Source organism: Salminus brasiliensis, chromosome 1, assembly GCF_030463535.1.
Source record: "Salminus brasiliensis chromosome 1, fSalBra1.hap2, whole genome shotgun sequence".
NCBI lineage: Eukaryota > Metazoa > Chordata > Actinopteri > Characiformes > Bryconidae > Salminus > Salminus brasiliensis.
This window is the reverse complement of record NC_132878.1, coordinates 3,246,438-3,267,324: the sequence shown is the minus strand read 5'-3', so window position 1 is coordinate 3,267,324 and position 20,887 is coordinate 3,246,438. Positions and strand designations below refer to the sequence as shown.

At 37.5% G+C, this 20,887-nt stretch overlaps 1 protein-coding gene across 1 annotated transcript; it reads left to right on the top strand.

Annotated features, from left to right (window-relative positions):
- The first annotated feature begins 1,724 nt into the window (after positions 1 to 1,724).
- Positions 1,725 to 5,661, top strand: LOC140571768 (inactive phospholipid phosphatase 7). Its single transcript, XM_072692709.1, has 3 exons — positions 1,725 to 1,956; positions 3,132 to 3,819; positions 4,460 to 5,661. The coding sequence occupies exons 2-3, from the start codon at positions 3,339 to 3,341 to the stop codon at positions 4,846 to 4,848; spliced, it is 870 nt and encodes a 289-aa protein (XP_072548810.1). The 5' UTR covers positions 1,725 to 1,956; positions 3,132 to 3,338; the 3' UTR covers positions 4,849 to 5,661.
- The last annotated feature ends 15,226 nt before the right edge of the window (positions 5,662 to 20,887 follow it).

The following is a 20,887-nucleotide window of genomic DNA, read 5'->3' as shown; positions in this document are numbered from 1 at the left end:
GGAATTCTAATAATTGATCAGAGATCAATAAATATTAATGATGCTTAATACTGAAGCGCGCGCCCTCTCGGTTGCTCCTCTCCAGAGTGTCCTCGCGCCGCTGCAGCATCCCAAAGGCAACCAGGTCAACTTTCCGCGGCCGGGCGCGCGCTCCGCACAACGCGCAATATCCCTAAACTGGGGAGAGCACGCGCGCTCGTTGGCTTCTTTCCATCAGCTAATCGACCTTCCTCCTCCTCCTCCTCCTCCTGAAGTCTTGCCACCCCCCTCCAAACCACCCCCCGTCTCACTGCTCGTCCTCCAGCACTGTGTTTCCAAAGCGCGAGCGCTGGCCCCTTTATTTTAAACGGCACTAGACGACACTTCCGCTCCGTGGGCGGCGGCATTATGGGTAATGTAGTTTTACCCCAAATATCTGCCAAAATAAACAAATATATGCAAAAATAAAACACACAAACGGCTGCAATACTCATAAATGTAAACCTGGTTGGTGACTGTGTGACAGTGATGATATAAATTACGTTAATTCAAAATGTAAATAGACGTAAAGACCATAAATATATTTAAGCTACAAATTATATTTATTATTTAAACAATATTGTGTAACATATCTGAGGATCAATAAGTAATTAATTTAATACTTTTAAAGTACATATGCAGGCTTAGGCAAATACACCCCTGGTCACCCCTGTGTTGTTGATTTTCGGTGTGAATTAGTCCCTTTCTCTACAGACACACTTTAATGCACATTTTAATGTAAACTTACTGTTTAATTAAATCTAAAACATTAAATATAGTACGTGTGAACGTAATGGCACATTGCAATTTATACAAAAGTTATTTATGTATGTATTTATTTATTTATTTATTCATTTATTTATTATGTGAACAAAATGTGACTTTACATATCAGTCTTTCTCTCTGTCTGTCTATATTAAGAGCTTACTGGCAGAATGAAAGGTAATAAATCAAAGCAAAAAATAATAAAAAAAAAAATGCTCAATTATTAATTAAAAAAACTTATTTATTTACAATTTTATAAATTGTTGACAGAAAAAACAGAACAAACAAATTAAAATGCATTATTATTGGGACATAAAGTAATAAAAGCATTATGTAAGTATAAAATATAAAAATAAATTATTAATAATAATAATAGTAATAAAGCTTAATTGTTGAGAGGAAATTATTTTCACATTGTTGGCAAAATTAAAGAATAATAAATAAATGAATAGAAATGCTTATTATAAACTGTAAATTATTGACAGAATAAAATTATAAAAATTAAATAAAAATAATTAAAATCTAAATATTGTGAGGAAAATTTATTTCACAGTATATTATTGTTGACAGATTAAAAGCATAATAAATTAATAAATGATATTTTAAAAATGGGATGGAAAATCTTTTTTACAATACAGTGATTTTGACACAATAAAAGCATAAAAAATGTTTTTTAGGGGAAATTAAATAATAATTAAATAATAATAAAACAAATACGTAAATATTGATTAATTATTGAGGGGAAATGATTTTGCAGTAAATTGGCAAAATAAAAGCATGAAAGAACACAGATTAATAAACAAACGTTCTGTAATTAGTGAGCAATATTCAGAAATGTCAGCAAAAATTAATGAGGGGAAAAATAGCTTAAATTAGAGCGATGCCTTTAACTGCACGTGCTCGGTGGGGGAAGGTGGTCGTTTTGCACTGCGCGCGCCCACGCGCTCACGCACCGGAAACGCAGGCTAGGAGGAGCAGAGAGCGGAGGTGCGGAGATTTCTCCCCGGTACAGGCTGTTCAGACCCCGATACACTGCAGCCACACACACGGGGGGGCTGCTCCGCCAGCACTAACACAGCCCAGTGTGAGGACCACCAGAGAGAGCATGAGCGAGAGAGCATCAGCCTGAATGGAGAGAGAGAGAGAGAGAGAGAGGACTGGGCTGAACACACGGTAGGACTCTTACCATTCATCCGTCCATCTGTTTAGAAGCATGGCATGAGCCCCCTGAGACCCCGCGTGCTCTTGAGGGTCTCTTGCGTCGCCATTGTTCCACTACATGTCCAAAAGTATGCGGACACCCCTTCAAATTCGTGCATTCAGCTCTTTTTAACGTGCACCAGTTATATAACCTACATGTAGACCTATAGGAGCAGCAGTGGGGCCTTGACCCCTAAGGTCACCAGGTTAGAGGGCTACGCAGCACCCCAGCAATCGGACTGTGGGGGTCTCTGGAGTGAGGAAGCTCCATCCGGCACCTGATGCTCTTGCGTGGCTGAGTGCAATCAAATCCTCTTCACAGCAATGTTCCAGCATCTAGTGCAAGAAATTCCAAAAGAATAGAGCAGATTTGGGATGGGGGGATGGGGGGTGCTCTGCTAATACCCTTGATTTCAGAAGTGACTGACTGGAACGAGGCCAGTTCATATTGCTGGTGTAAGCAGTTAAAGGGGACGTTCACCGAATTCTCAAAATTCTCTGCATAATTCAGGGTTCGAGAGGAACACAGTTGAAGTGGGTTTGGTGTTAGTTTGTGGTTCATTGTGGAGAAACCTACCCATTCTTTGTTTCTTTATAGCGGTGGTGAATGGAACCAGACGTCATCGCCATGACTACAACACAAATATAGCCATTATATTTACCGCCCAAACCCATAATTCAATATATATATATACATATCTATAATATATATATATATATATATATATATATATATATAGTGCCAAATTTAAAAAATATGTTTTCTTTAGGGACTACTTTTTGCAGCATCCCTTTGGTCCCTTTGCTTTTAAAAGGCATTGAAGGATTGCTCTGTGGGCTGCGGCATTGTGGGTAATGTAGTTTTACCTTGAATATAGTCAGAATAACCAAATACACGTAGAATAGCTACTAAATAAAATACATGATGTGTAAAAGCTCATAAATGTAAATGCTGGATGGCTAATGTAGCTGAGGAGTGTGTTATGAATATGATAATGTTAACGTTTATTTATTTATTTATTTATTTATTTATTATCGTTTAATTAAACAGAGAATTTTGAAGTACCAGTGGAAAATATGAATTCCATCAGTTATTAGTATTGGTGTGTTTTGTGTTGATTCTCTCTCTTTGTGTCTGTCTTTAATAGGACATCCCGCCCCGCACCCTGGTCCCAAGCGCGTGTGCATTCTTACAGGGCTAAATATAGGCCGTCTGACGAATCACAGCCCCCCATTCGCACTCAGACCTGCCAGTCTACACCGGAGCCACTCTAGAGCCCTTCTCGATTCCCATCTGTCTATTTCTACAGCCAGACAGAAATAGTGGTGAAAATCTCCGGAGCCGGACGTTGAAAATGCCTTACAACCAAGGCCGAGCGAAAGCCAGGGACCGGGGAAATGTCCTCGGGCGGCTGGAGTTCCTATCCCTCCACCAGCCTCTGCGGAACAGCGGCAACGACAGCAACAGCCGCGGAGCGTCCAGGAGGGCCGGCCAAGGCAAGTACCACCAGAGCCAGCAGGCCGACCACCAGCAAGAACCTGGAGAAGCCTCCAAAGAGCGGAAGGATCCGACAAGGCTGCCCGAGGAAGACTGCATGCAGCTCAATCCCTCCTTCAAAGGCATCGCCATGAACTCCCTCCTGGCCATCGACATACACTTATCCAAGCGGCTCGGAGTGTGTGTGAACACCGCCTCGTCCTGGGGCAGCGTCCGCTCCGTCTTCACGCTGCTCGCGCTCACCGGACACGGGATCACGTGGATTTGCGGAACGCTGGTGTGCCTGACCCGGAGTAACACTCTGGCCGGACAAGAGGTCCTGGTCAATCTGCTGCTGGGTAAATTACACACTGTACACTAACAGCAAGCAGGGCGATCATAACATGCACTACATGTCCAAATGTTTGTGGACACCCCTTCTGAGGAATGCATTCAGCAATTTTAGGATGCACCGATTGCTGACACACACAAAGCTTGTCTAGGCCCTGTAGAAAAGTACTGCCAATAGAATAGGACCATCTGGAGCAGATAAACACACCATGCTGCCTAAAGCCAGGTGTGGGCTAGGGGGGTATATAAAGCCCCCCAGCATTGAGAAGCTGTGGAGCAGTGGAGGGACTGTGTTCTCTGGAATGATGAATGGTGGTGAAGCTCCATCCAGTACTTTTGGGATAAGGTGGGGTCCTGATCTCACTAACGCTCTTGTTTCTATATACAATCAAATCCTCACAGCAATGTTCTTCCAAAATCTAGTAGAAAGCCTTCTCCTTTTCTGGACAGTAGATAGACAGTACTTACTCCAACAAATGCAGGATCATCTTTTTAATACCCTTGATTTCAGAAGAAACAGCTCAGTAAGCAGGTGTCCCAATACTTTTGTCCATTTAGTGTATACAGAACCATGGTTAATAGGGTGTTTAAAGAACCAGCTACCTTTCAGTAGTATTTAGAACCCTTTTTTCTCTCTCTCTCTTTCAGCGCTGGTTCTGGACATCCTGACGGTGGCTGGAGTCCAGAAACTGGTCAAGCGCAAAGGACCATGGGAAATGACCCCAGGCTTCCTGGACTACGTGGCGATGGACGTGTATTCCTTCCCGGCAGCTCATGCCAGCAGGGCGGCGATGGTGTCCAAGTTCCTCCTCTCTCACCTGGTGCTGGCCGTGCCGCTGAGGATCTTGCTGGTGGTCTGGGCCTTCCTGGTTGGGCTGTCCCGGGTTCTTCTGGGCCGGTACCACGTCACGGACATGGCCTGCGGCTTTGCGCTGGGTTTACTCCACTTCAGCCTGGTGGAGACGGTGTGGCTGTCGTCTAACACCTGCCAGACGCTCATCTCCATAGGAACGCTCAGCTGGAGCCCATTCCGTTAAAGCGTAGGTCTGCGAGGCCAGAGACGTTCTTACAGGAACCGGAAGCTGCAGGCCCTCAACTCAGATAGAGCCTGACAGAAGATGAAGTGAAGGAGGATCACAAGAAGTCTTGTAGCTGCGGAATTTTGACAAAAGTATTGGGACACACCTCTTAATCTTTGGATTCAGGTGTCTTATTCAGGCCCATTGGCACCACAGGTGTATATAATCAAGCCCTTTGCCCTGTCTGATTTCTTCCACACATCAGTGAAAGAACGGGAGGTTCTGAAGAGCTCACTGAACTCCAGCGTGGTTCTGTATGTAATAGGAGACACCGCTGCACCAACAACAACAAGTCAGCTGGTGAAATTTAGACCTTCCCTCCTAGATCTTCCTCCATCAGCTGTGAGTGGTGTTATTATTGAACAGTGGAAGAGTTTAGGAGGAACAGCTTACAGAGAGCAGCTCAGCCACCGAGGGTCTGTCAGACCACGTAAAGTTACAGAGCGGGGTCAGGGCCGAGTGCTGAGCTCAGAGCAGAGTGCAGAAAAGCCTCCAATAACTGCAGAGCTGCTGCTAGAGCTTAGAGCAAAGGAGGACCAGCTCCATATTGATGCCTATAGGTTTAGAATGGAACGTCCTATAAAAGTTCCTGTAGGTGGAATATTTTGGTGTCCCAATACTTTTGTCCATTTGTTTGGACTGGAAATGAAAATGAAGGAGGTATCTGACGGTGTGCTGATGTTCAGAAGTATGGCATCAGTGATTTGTCTGGCTAAGTTGAGAACTCCTGCTTGGAACTCCTCTTCTGTAGTGAAGATCGTCTTCTTCCGTCACTCAGAAAGCGAAGAAGACCCGAGTGGACGGTCTCGTTTCTCTTCATGCGGCTGGTTCGATTGTTTACATGTTGATCCTCAGTGCTGCTGCTGGTGGTGTTATAAATGGACTGTGAACATGTGTTCTTATACAGTGTATTAATATGTCATGAACTGCTCTGAAAACACCAGATGCTGCTCAATCTCACATACACACACACACACACACACACACACACACACACACACCATTTGTACAACACACTCCACTGTATCCCAACTATGCAACGGTTTTAATAGAACATCTGAATCTGCATGAAGAAACGCTGTGTATAAACAGTGTGTGGTGTTATGCATGTGATTTTTCCTTTTAAACGCACGCTCCTGTGTTTTTCTGATGTTTATATTTATATTTTCTTGCTGTTGTTTACTTGTTTATTTATTATAATTCATATGCACCCCATTTACCTTCATAATTCATATTTATATTCCTGCACTAAAGTAAAAACATCTTGTCTTACTGTTTAAAGTGCTGTAAAGCTTGATCACAGACTCCAGAGACACTATATGTCCATATATTTGTGGACACCCCTTCTAATATATGTTGCACCCATTACTGACAGTGCTTGTCTAGTCCCTGTAGACTAGTGGAGGAACTGTGTGGACTCTAAATGGTGTTTTGTTGGTTCATCAGAGTTTATTAAGCATTATTTCTAGCATCTATTTCCTATTATTTGTGTTCTGCAAGTAAAGCTCTACATCCTAAAGGCCTTTTGCTTTGTACTGAATATTAACTGTACCGCCATCCACCTGCGTCGTTTAAACAGCAACACTGCTTGTGAATATCTCTACGCTGATGGGCGCGGTGGTCTCGAAATGATGGGTCTTCAGGTCAATTTCCGCTGTATTGCTTGGTGTATCTCAGCTTCGGAAAACACAAGAGCTCCACTTACTGAAAACAGCCTAGACAGACGTTTATCAGCAGTCAGACGTTTGTTGCTATCTTGGCAGTGAGTTGTAAACACAGGCGTGTGCAGCCTGACACTCGTACACCCCCCCCCCCCCCCACGCTTTACACCACTGAAATAGCAACCCACCAAGTCGTTACCATAGCAAAGACACACCGACACGCCCCCTAAATCAAGCTGCACGGTACGAGGCTGACGGCTAGCTAAAATTGGGCCTGTAGTCTTAAATCGCAGTTCATTGATCCTTTATTTTCACTGTTGGAACAAAGGAACTTGAGAAACTTTTGGAGATTCTTCAAATTCGCAGTTGTGGAGGAACCTTCAAGTAAACGTTCTTAGAAGAACCCTATTTTAAGGGACAATGGACTTGGACTACAAAGAACTGCATTTTATTTCAGTGGGACGAATTCGAGCCCTAACCCTAGTTTCTGATAGTTGGATCCTCTAGGAACCTTAACTCAAATGGGTTCTTTGAGGAACTAGATGTCATACATCTCTGAAAAAAGCATTGAGGAACACACCTAGAGGTTCTTCAGGGAACTACACAATTTTCCAGTCTGATCTCCTAATGAAAATGTCCATATTGTTTGGTATTGTTTTGTTTGGTATTGTTTTGTTTCGTTTCTCTGCTACAACCCTAACCTACAGGCGAACCCACAACCCTGTCATCAAGAGCCCAGAGCTCTAACTGTTGAGCCACCACTGCCCCAGAACAAAAGCTGTTCCAGGCCTGAACCCAACTGAACCTCTGTGAAAGGAGCTGACAATGTCTGAGTACCGACGCTCCCCCATCCCTGCCCAACCTACAGGCGACTAAACGTACAGTCTAAGATCCTTGGGGAACTTTTGGAAGTTTCTGAAACTATGGAGGAACCCTCCAAGGTTCTTTGAGGAACTTTGGCACCTTCAGAAGATCCTCAGATCCAACCGAAGCTTCACCACTCCACAGCTCAACGCTGGGGGGCTTTATACCCCCCATACCCCCCAATTGGCAATAGGTTGGATCTGGATATCTGCTCCAGAGGGTCCTATTCTATTGGCAGTGCTTTTCTACAGGGACTAGACCAGCTGTGTGTGAGTGTGCATTTGCAATGTCAAGTAGAAGGGGTGTCCACAAACTTTTGGATGTATAGTGTACCTTGGGCCTCCATGCACTGACTGCATGCAATGTGGGTGTTTCTAATAAAGTGGCCAATGCAAAGACGTATTGAGTAGGGGTGTAGTGATGGGGGATGGGGGTGGGGGGTGGGTCTCTATGCATAACCTCAACTGAACTGACCTGAAAGTGTGACTGTAATGTGACGATGGGGAAGGGACCTCAGCTGGAGAACACACACATACACACGTATACACACACACATACACACGCATGCTGTAGATAAACCGGCCGGCTGCTCAGCGTGAGATTACAGTATCAGGGCCGTCCACACTGCAGCGTATGACACGTATGGCTTAATCTCTATATGGCCGAGTGTATGATAGAAAAACACACACGCTCAGTGTGGTCAACTGTGTGCCCGTCTAAAACACTCACTGTTGACCACGAAGAGCACGAAGAGCATGCTGGAGCTGGAGATACTGTATTTTATCTCACACAACTGAAGAAACGTCCTTAATCATCATTTATTAAACAGAATTAATAGAACTTTAATTGTCCTGTGATGAAAAAGTCAGAACCGCCCACATTTATCACTCCTTCAAACGTGTAGAATCAGACCCAGCTGCAGAACATCAGCTGCAGATGATCAGAACATGGTTGGAGAGGATTCTTCTGGAGGAGTCTCAGTGTCTTATTTAAACCTCAGACGTTTAGTCTGGTCTGATCTTGATGGTTGAAGTGAGTGAGGGGTGAAGAAGATCACCATGGCCAGATCCAGAGAGCTCTCTGAGGCCTTCAGAAAGAAGGGTGGAGATGTTGCAGAGGAGTCTGCAGATGGAAGGAGGTTAAAAAGATCTCAGAACTGTTAGAAATCAGCCGCTGTTCCACCGTCCACTAAATCATCTACAAGAGGAACAGCTGACCAACATGGGCAGATCAGACCGTCCTAGCAAGATCAGCCCGAGAGCAGAACCTCAAGATGAGTAAAGAAGCCTTCAATGGTCCTAAAAGGTCGTCATGGTAGCTGGTAGATCTTAAACACAGTTGATCGACCATCAGAAAGAGATCAGACAAGCTTGATTATTATGGGATGTGAGCAAGGAAGAAACCATCAAGGCAAGACTCTTGCTAGGACGGTCTGATCTGTCCACATTGGTCAGCTGACTCCTCTGCAACATCTCCACCCTTCTTTCTGAAGGCCTCAGAGAGCTCTCTGGATCTGACCATGGTGGTCTTCTTCACCCCTCACTCACTTCAACCATCAATCTAGATCAGACCAGACTAAACGTCTGGCTAATAATAATAATGATAATTTGGTGCTGATGCTGCAAAGGATCTTTTCTTTTTTCCTGTTCCACAATGAAGCCTGTCTGCTGCAGCTGCTGTGTGGATGCAGGGAAGAGGGAGAGGAGGTGAAGTGAAGGAGATGAACAGATAAGTGGCCCTCAGGGATCTGTGTCCTGGAGGCTCTGGGCCAAGCTGTTTCTGATGGAGAAAGAAGAGGAGCTCTGCTGGACTCCACCACACTACTGTATTCAACCTCTGGCCCCTGAGAAATGTGTTCCTGACATCTCTCCACCACTGGCCACTTTATTAGAAACACCTACCTTGTGCTTTCACTGACTGGCCACTTTATTAGAAACACCTACTACCTTGTGCTTCCACTTACTGGCCACTTTATTAGAAACACCTACTACTTTGTGCTTTCACTGACTGGCCACTTTATTAGAAACACCTACTACCTTGTGCTTCCACTCACTGGCCACTTTATTAGAAACACCTACTACCTTGTGCTTCCACTCACTGGCCACTTTATTAGAAACACCTACTACCTTGTGCTTCCACTCACTGGCCACTTTATTAGAAACACCTACTACTTTGTGCTTTCACTCACTGGCCACTTTATTAGAAACACCTACTACCTTGTGCTTCCACTTACTGGCCACTTTATTAGAAACACCTACTACCTTGTGCTTCCACTCACTGGCCACTTTATTAGAAACACCTACCACCATGTGCTTTCACTCACTGGCCACTTTATTAGAAACACCTACTATCTTGTGCTTTCACTCACTCGCCACTTTATTAGAAACACCTACTACCTTGTTCTTTCACACACTGGCCACTTTATTAGAAACACCTACTACCTTGTGCTTTCACTCACTGGCCACTTTATTGGAAACTACTAGGGCTGGTTGCAGTACAAGGCCAGAGCATAGTCTACAGGAGGTTAAAAAAACATAGCTTGCCAATGATGCCACCTAGTGGAGCATTCAGGCTAACACACGTAGTTTACAGTTTCCATCCAGCAGCTGGTTTGTCAGGTGACCTGCTGGTGGAACTGAACACATCCATACAGTGTCTGGAGTTCACAGAGAAGATCAGCCCTCACACCATGTTTTCTCCTAACTGTGTTATTCTACCCAACATAACCAACACTGCGTTTATTCTAATGTTATATAGATTTAATAACAGGTAGACACTCTCACTGACCACTGACATCATGTTTATTTGGGTTTATTCTAATGTTATATAGAGTTAATTACAGGTAGACACTCTCACTGACCACTGACATCATGTTTATTTGGGTTTATTCTAATGTTATATAGAGTTAATTACAGGTAGACACTCTCACTGACCACTGATGTCTTGTTTATTTGGGTTTATTCTAATGTTATATAGAGTTAATTACAGGTAGACACTCTCACTGACCACTGATGTCTTGTTTATTTGGGTTTATTCTAATGTTATATAGAGTTAATTACGGGTAGACACTCTCACTGACCACTGACTTTATGTTTATTTGGGTTTATTCTAATGTTATATAGAGTTTATTACAGGTAGACACTCTCATTGATGTCATGTTTATTTGGGTTTATTCTAATGTAATATAGAGTTAATTACAGGTAGACACTCACTGACCACTGATTTTATGTTTATTTGGGTTTATTCTAATGTTATATAGAGTTAATTATAGGTAGACACTTTCACTGACCACTGACTATATGTTTATTGGGTTTATTCTAATGTTATATAGAGTTAATTACAAGTAGAAACTGTCACTGACCACTGATGTCATGCTTATATGGGTTTATTCTAATGGTATATAGAGTTAATTACAGGTAGATGCTCTCACTGACCACTGACTTTATGTTTATTTGGGTTATTATAATGTTATATAAAGTTAATTACAGGTAGACACTCTCACTTTATGTTTATTTGGGTTATTCTAATGTTATATAGAGTTAATTACAGGTAGACACTCTCACTGACCACTGACTTTATGTTTATTTGGGTTTATTCTAATGTTATATAGATTTAATTACAGGTAGACACTCTCACTGACCACTGACTTTATGTTTATTTGGGTTTATTCTAATGTTGTATAGAGTTAATTATAGGTAGACACTCTCACTGACCACAGACTTTCTGTTTATTTTGGTTTATTCTAATGTTATATAGAGTTAATTACAGGTAGACACTCTCACTGACCACAGACTTTCTGTTTATTTTGGTTTATTCTAATGTTATATAGAGTTAATTACAGGTAGACACTCTCACTGACTTTGTTTATTTGGGCTTATTCTAATGTTATATAGAGTTAATTACAGGTAGACACTCTCACTGACCACTGACTTTATGTTTATTTGGGTTTATTCTAATGTTATATAGAGTTAATTACAGGCAGACACTCACTGACCACTGACTTTATGTTTATTTGGGTTTATTCTAATGTTATATAGAGTTAATTACAGGTAGACACTCTCACTGACCACTGACTTTATGTTTATTTGGGTTTATTCTAATGTTATATAGAGTTAATTACGGGTAGACACTCTCACTGACCACTGACTTTATGTTTATTTGGGTTTATTCTAATGTTATATAGAGTTAATTACAGGTAGACACTCTCACTGACCACTGACTTTATGTTTATTTGGGTTTATTCTAATGTTATATAGAGTTTATTACAGGTAGACACTCTCATTGATGTCATGTTTATTTGGGTTTATTCTAATGTAATATAGAGTTAATTACAGGTAGACACTCACTGACCACTGACTTTATGTTTATTTGGGTTTATTCTAATGTTATATAGAGTTAATTATAGGTAGACACTTTCACTGACCACTGACTATATGTTTATTGGGTTTATTCTAATGTTATATAGAGTTAATTACAAGTAGAAACTGTCACTGACCACTGATGTCATGCTTATATGGGTTTATTCTAATGGTATATAGAGTTAATTACAGGTAGACGCTCTCACTGACCACTGACTTTATGTTTATTTGGGTTATTATAATGTTATATAGAGTTAATTACAGGTAGACACTCTCAATTTATGTTTATTTGGGTTATTCTAATGTTATATAGAGTAAATTACAGGTAGACACTCTCACTGACCACTGACTTTATGTTTATTTGGGTTTATTCTAATGTTATATAGATTTAATTACAGGTAGACACTCTCACTGACCACTGACTTTATGTTTATTTGGGTTTATTCTAATGTTGTATAGAGTTAATTATAGGTAGACACTCTCACTGACCACAGACTTTCTGTTTATTTTGGTTTATTCTAATGTTATATAGAGTTAATTACAGGTAGACACTCTCACTGACCACAGACTTTCTGTTTATTTTGGTTTATTCTAATGTTATATAGAGTTAATTACAGGTAGACACTCTCACTCACTTTGTTTATTTGGGCTTATTCTAATGTTATATAGAGTTAATTACAGGTAGACACTCTCACTGACCACTGACTTTATGTTTATTTGGGTTTATTCTAATGTTATATAGAGTTAATTACAGGCAGACACTCACTGACCACTGACTTTCTGTTTATTTGGGTTTATTCTAATGTTATATAGAGTTAATTACAGGTAGACACTCTCACTGACCACTGACTTTATGTTTATTTGGGTTTATTCTAATGTTATATAGAGTTAATTATGGGTAGACACTCTCACTGACCACTGACTTTATGTTTATTTGGGTTTATTCTAATGTTATATAGAGTTAATTACAGGTAGACACTCTCATTGATGTCATGTTTATTTGGGTTTATTCTAATGTAATATAGAGTTAATTACAGGTAGACACTCACTGACCACTGACTTTATGTTTATTTGGGTTTATTCTAATGTTATATAGAGTTAATTATAGGTAGACACTTTCACTGACCACTGACTATATGTTTATTGGGTTTATTCTAATGTTATATAGAGTTAATTACAAGTAGAAACTGTCACTGACCACTGATGTCATGCTTATATGGGTTTATTCTAATGGTATATAGAGTTAATTACAGGTAGATGCTCTCACTGACCACTGACTTTATGTTTATTTGGGTTATTATAATGTTATATAGAGTTAATTACAGGTAGACACTCTCACTTTATGTTTATTTGGGTTATTCTAATGTTATATAGAGTTAATTACAGGTAGACACTCTCACTGACCACTGACTTTATGTTTATTTGGGTTTATTCTAATGTTATATAGAGTTAATTACAGGCAGACACTCACTGACCACTGACTTTATGTTTATTTGGGTTTATTCTAATGTTATATAGAGTTAATTACAGGTAGACACTCTCACTGACCACTGACTTTATGTTTATTTGGGTTTATTCTAATGTTATATAGAGTTAATTACAGGTAGACACTCTCACTGACCACTGACTTTATGTTTATTTGGGTTTATTCTAATGTTATATAGAGTTAATTACAGGTAGACACTCTCACTGACCACTGACTTTATGTTTATTTGGGTTTATTCTAATGTTATATAGAGTTTATTACAGGTAGACACTCTCATTGATGTCATGTTTATTTGGGTTTATTCTAATGTAATATAGAGTTAATTACAGGTAGACACTCACTGACCACTGACTTTATGTTTATTTGGGTTTATTCTAATGTTATATAGAGTTAATTATAGGTAGACACTTTCACTGACCACTGACTATATGTTTATTGGGTTTATTCTAATGTTATATAGAGTTAATTACAAGTAGAAACTGTCACTGACCACTGATGTCATGCTTATATGGGTTTATTCTAATGGTATATAGAGTTAATTACAGGTAGACGCTCTCACTGACCACTGACTTTATGTTTATTTGGGTTATTATAATGTTATATAGAGTTAATTACAGGTAGACACTCTCACTTTATGTTTATTTGGGTTATTCTAATGTTATATAGAGTAAATTACAGGTAGACACTCTCACTGACCACTGACTTTATGTTTATTTGGGTTTATTCTAATGTTATATAGATTTAATTACAGGTAGACACTCTCACTGACCACTGACTTTATGTTTATTTGGGTTTATTCTAATGTTGTATAGAGTTAATTATAGGTAGACACTCTCACTGACCACAGACTTTCTGTTTATTTTGGTTTATTCTAATGTTATATAGAGTTAATTACAGGTAGACACTCTCACTGACCACAGACTTTCTGTTTATTTTGGTTTATTCTAATGTTATATAGAGTTAATTACAGGTAGACACTCTCACTGACTTTGTTTATTTGGGCTTATTCTAATGTTATATAGAGTTAATTACAGGTAGACACTCTCACTGACCACTGACTTTATGTTTATTTGGGTTTATTCTAATGTTATATAGAGTTAGTTACAGGCAGACACTCACTGACCACTGACTTTATGTTTATTTGGGTTTATTCTAATGTTATATAGAGTTAATTACGGGTAGACACTCTCACTGACCACTGACTTTATGTTTATTTGGGTTTATTCTAATGTTATATAGAGTTTATTACAGGTAGACACTCTCATTGATGTCATGTTTATTTGGGTTTATTCTAATGTAATATAGAGTTAATTACAGGTAGACACTCACTGACCACTGACTTTATGTTTATTTGGGTTTATTCTAATGTTATATAGAGTTAATTATAGGTAGACACTTTCACTGACCACTGACTATATGTTTATTGGGTTTATTCTAATGTTATATAGAGTTAATTACAAGTAGAAACTGTCACTGACCACTGATGTCATGCTTATATGGGTTTATTCTAATGGTATATAGAGTTAATTACAGGTAGATGCTCTCACTGACCACTGACTTTATGTTTATTTGGGTTTATTCTAATGTTATATAGAGTTAATTACAGGTAGGCACTCTCACTGACCACAGACTTTCTGTTTATTTTGGTTTATTCTAATGTTATATAGAGTTAATTACAGGTAGACACTCTCACTGACCACAGACTTTCTGTTTATTTTGGTTTATTCTAATGTTATATAGAGTTAATTACAGGTAGACACTCTCACTGACTTTGTTTATTTGGGCTTATTCTAATGTTATATAGAGTTAATTACAGGTAGACACTCGCTGACCACTGACTTTATGTTTATTTGGGTTTATTCTAATGTTATATAGAGTTAATTACAGGCAGACACTCACTGACCACTGACTTTATGTTTATTTGGGTTTATTCTAATGTTATATAGAGTTAATTACAGGTAGACACTCTCACTGACCACTGACTTTATGTTTATTTGGGTTTATTCTAATGTTATATAGAGTTAATTACAGGTAGACACTCTCATTGATGTCATGTTTATTTGGGTTTATTCTAATGTAATATAGAGTTAATTACAGGTAGACACTCACTGACCACTGACTTTATGTTTATTTGGGTTTATTCTAATGTTATATAGAGTTAATTATAGGTAGACACTTTCACTGACCACTGACTATATGTTTATTGGGTTTATTCTAATGTTATATAGAGTTAATTACAAGTAGAAACTGTCACTGACCACTGATGTCATGCTTATATGGGTTTATTCTAATGGTATATAGAGTTAATTACAGGTAGATGCTCTCACTGACCACTGACTTTATGTTTATTTGGGTTATTATAATGTTATATAAAGTTAATTACAGGTAGACACTCTCACTTTATGTTTATTTGGGTTATTCTAATGTTATATAGAGTTAATTACAGGTAGACACTCTCACTGACCACTGACTTTATGTTTATTTGGGTTTATTCTAATGTTATATAGATTTAATTACAGGTAGACACTCTCACTGACCACTGACTTTATGTTTATTTGGGTTTATTCTAATGTTGTATAGAGTTAATTATAGGTAGACACTCTCACTGACCACAGACTTTCTGTTTATTTTGGTTTATTCTAATGTTATATAGAGTTAATTACAGGTAGACACTCTCACTGACCACAGACTTTCTGTTTATTTTGGTTTATTCTAATGTTATATAGAGTTAATTACAGGTAGACACTCTCACTGACTTTGTTTATTTGGGCTTATTCTAATGTTATATAGAGTTAATTACAGGTAGACACTCTCACTGACCACTGACTTTATGTTTATTTGGGTTTATTCTAATGTTATATAGAGTTAATTACAGGCAGACACTCACTGACCACTGACTTTATGTTTATTTGGGTTTATTCTAATGTTATATAGAGTTAATTACAGGTAGACACTCTCACTGACCACTGACTTTATGTTTATTTGGGTTTATTCTAATGTTATATAGAGTTAATTACGGGTAGACACTCTCACTGACCACTGACTTTATGTTTATTTGGGTTTATTCTAATGTTATATAGAGTTAATTACAGGTAGACACTCTCACTGACCACTGACTTTATGTTTATTTGGGTTTATTCTAATGTTATATAGAGTTTATTACAGGTAGACACTCTCATTGATGTCATGTTTATTTGGGTTTATTCTAATGTAATATAGAGTTAATTACAGGTAGACACTCACTGACCACTGACTTTATGTTTATTTGGGTTTATTCTAATGTTATATAGAGTTAATTATAGGTAGACACTTTCACTGACCACTGACTATATGTTTATTGGGTTTATTCTAATGTTATATAGAGTTAATTACAAGTAGAAACTGTCACTGACCACTGATGTCATGCTTATATGGGTTTATTCTAATGGTATATAGAGTTAATTACAGGTAGACGCTCTCACTGACCACTGACTTTATGTTTATTTGGGTTATTATAATGTTATATAGAGTTAATTACAGGTAGACACTCTCAATTTATGTTTATTTGGGTTATTCTAATGTTATATAGAGTAAATTACAGGTAGACACTCTCACTGACCACTGACTTTATGTTTATTTGGGTTTATTCTAATGTTATATAGATTTAATTACAGGTAGACACTCTCACTGACCACTGACTTTATGTTTATTTGGGTTTATTCTAATGTTGTATAGAGTTAATTATAGGTAGACACTCTCACTGACCACAGACTTTCTGTTTATTTTGGTTTATTCTAATGTTATATAGAGTTAATTACAGGTAGACACTCTCACTGACCACAGACTTTCTGTTTATTTTGGTTTATTCTAATGTTATATAGAGTTAATTACAGGTAGACACTCTCACTCACTTTGTTTATTTGGGCTTATTCTAATGTTATATAGAGTTAATTACAGGTAGACACTCTCACTGACCACTGACTTTATGTTTATTTGGGTTTATTCTAATGTTATATAGAGTTAATTACAGGCAGACACTCACTGACCACTGACTTTCTGTTTATTTGGGTTTATTCTAATGTTATATAGAGTTAATTACAGGTAGACACTCTCACTGACCACTGACTTTATGTTTATTTGGGTTTATTCTAATGTTATATAGAGTTAATTATGGGTAGACACTCTCACTGACCACTGACTTTATGTTTATTTGGGTTTATTCTAATGTTATATAGAGTTAATTACAGGTAGACACTCTCATTGATGTCATGTTTATTTGGGTTTATTCTAATGTAATATAGAGTTAATTACAGGTAGACACTCACTGACCACTGACTTTATGTTTATTTGGGTTTATTCTAATGTTATATAGAGTTAATTATAGGTAGACACTTTCACTGACCACTGACTATATGTTTATTGGGTTTATTCTAATGTTATATAGAGTTAATTACAAGTAGAAACTGTCACTGACCACTGATGTCATGCTTATATGGGTTTATTCTAATGGTATATAGAGTTAATTACAGGTAGATGCTCTCACTGACCACTGACTTTATGTTTATTTGGGTTATTATAATGTTATATAGAGTTAATTACAGGTAGACACTCTCACTTTATGTTTATTTGGGTTATTCTAATGTTATATAGAGTTAATTACAGGTAGACACTCTCACTGACCACTGACTTTATGTTTATTTGGGTTTATTCTAATGTTATATAGAGTTAATTACAGGCAGACACTCACTGACCACTGACTTTATGTTTATTTGGGTTTATTCTAATGTTATATAGAGTTAATTACAGGTAGACACTCTCACTGACCACTGACTTTATGTTTATTTGGGTTTATTCTAATGTTATATAGAGTTAATTACAGGTAGACACTCTCACTGACCACTGACTTTATGTTTATTTGGGTTTATTCTAATGTTATATAGAGTTAATTACAGGTAGACACTCTCACTGACCACTGACTTTATGTTTATTTGGGTTTATTCTAATGTTATATAGAGTTTATTACAGGTAGACACTCTCATTGATGTCATGTTTATTTGGGTTTATTCTAATGTAATATAGAGTTAATTACAGGTAGACACTCACTGACCACTGACTTTATGTTTATTTGGGTTTATTCTAATGTTATATAGAGTTAATTATAGGTAGACACTTTCACTGACCACTGACTATATGTTTATTGGGTTTATTCTAATGTTATATAGAGTTAATTACAAGTAGAAACTGTCACTGACCACTGATGTCATGCTTATATGGGTTTATTCTAATGGTATATAGAGTTAATTACAGGTAGACGCTCTCACTGACCACTGACTTTATGTTTATTTGGGTTATTATAATGTTATATAGAGTTAATTACAGGTAGACACTCTCACTTTATGTTTATTTGGGTTATTCTAATGTTATATAGAGTAAATTACAGGTAGACACTCTCACTGACCACTGACTTTATGTTTATTTGGGTTTATTCTAATGTTATATAGATTTAATTACAGGTAGACACTCTCACTGACCACTGACTTTATGTTTATTTGGGTTTATTCTAATGTTGTATAGAGTTAATTATAGGTAGACACTCTCACTGACCACAGACTTTCTGTTTATTTTGGTTTATTCTAATGTTATATAGAGTTAATTACAGGTAGACACTCTCACTGACCACAGACTTTCTGTTTATTTTGGTTTATTCTAATGTTATATAGAGTTAATTACAGGTAGACACTCTCACTGACTTTGTTTATTTGGGCTTATTCTAATGTTATATAGAGTTAATTACAGGTAGACACTCTCACTGACCACTGACTTTATGTTTATTTGGGTTTATTCTAATGTTATATAGAGTTAGTTACAGGCAGACACTCACTGACCACTGACTTTATGTTTATTTGGGTTTATTCTAATGTTATATAGAGTTAATTACGGGTAGACACTCTCACTGACCACTGACTTTATGTTTATTTGGGTTTATTCTAATGTTATATAGAGTTTATTACAGGTAGACACTCTCATTGATGTCATGTTTATTTGGGTTTATTCTAATGTAATATAGAGTTAATTACAGGTAGACACTCACTGACCACTGACTTTATGTTTATTTGGGTTTATTCTAATGTTATATAGAGTTAATTATAGGTAGACACTTTCACTGACCACTGACTATATGTTTATTGGGTTTATTCTAATGTTATATAGAGTTAATTACAAGTAGAAACTGTCACTGACCACTGATGTCATGCTTATATGGGTTTATTCTAATGGTATATAGAGTTAATTACAGGTAGATGCTCTCACTGACCACTGACTTTATGTTTATTTGGGTTTATTCTAATGTTATATAGAGTTAATTACAGGTAGGCACTCTCACTGACCACAGACTTTCTGTTTATTTTGGTTTATTCTAATGTTATATAGAGTTAATTACAGGTAGACACTCTCACTGACCACAGACTTTCTGTTTATTTTGGTTTATTCTAATGTTATATAGAGTTAATTACAGGTAGACACTCTCACTGACTTTGTTTATTTGGGCTTATTCTAATGTTATATAGAGTTAATTACAGGTAGACACTCGCTGACCACTGACTTTATGTTTATTTGGGTTTATTCTAATGTTATATAGAGTTAATTACAGGCAGACACTCACTGACCACTGACTTTATGTTTATTTGGGTTTATTCTAATGTTATATAGAGTTAATTACAGGTAGACACTCTCACTGACCACTGACTTTATGTTTATTTGGGTTTATTCTAATGTTATATAGAGTTAATTACAGGTAGACACTCTCATTGATGTCATGTTTATTTGGGTTTATTCTAATGTAATATAGAGTTAATTACAGGTAGACACTCACTGACCACTGACTTTATGTTTATTTGGGTTTATTCTAATGTTATATAGAGTTAATTATAGGTAGACACTTTCACTGACCACTGACTATATGTTTATTGGGTTTATTCTAATGTTATATAGAGTTAATTACAAGTAGAAACTGTCACTGACCACTGATGTCATGCTTATATGGGTTTATTCTAATGGTATATAGAGTTAATTACAGGTAGATGCTCTCACTGACCACTGACTTTATGTTTATTTGGGTTTATTCTAATGTTGTATAGAGTTAATTATAGGTAGACACTCTCACTGACCACAGACTTTCTGTTTATTTTGGTTTATTCTAATGTTATATAGAGTTAATTACAGGTAGACACTCTCACTGACCACAGACTTTCTGTTTATTTTGGTTTATTCTAATGTTATATAGAGTTAATTACAGGTAGACACTCTCACTGACTTTGTTTATTTGGGCTTATTCTAATGTTATATAGAGTTAATTACAGGTAGACACTCGCTGACCACTGACTTTATGTTTATTTGGGTTTATTCTAATGTTATATAGAGTTAATTACAGGCAGACACTCACTGACCACTGACTTTATGTTTATTTGGGTTTATTCTAATGTTATATAGAGTTAATTATAGGTAGACACTCTCACTGACCACTGACTTTATGTTTATTTGGGTGTATTCTAATGTTATATAGAGTTAATTACAGGTAGACACTCTTACTGACCACTGACTTTATGTTTATTTGGGTTTATTCTAATGTTATATAGAGTTAATTACAGGTA

Excerpts from the sequence above, each read along its gene's own strand:
- LOC140571768 (XM_072692709.1), top strand. The coding sequence starts at position 3,339 with ATGCCTTACAACCAAGGCCGAGCGAAAGCCAGGGACCGGGGAAATGTC. Across the intron at positions 3,820-4,459 it reads CCTGGTCAATCTGCTGCTGG|CGCTGGTTCTGGACATCCTG; the intron begins GTAAATTACACA and ends TCTCTCTTTCAG.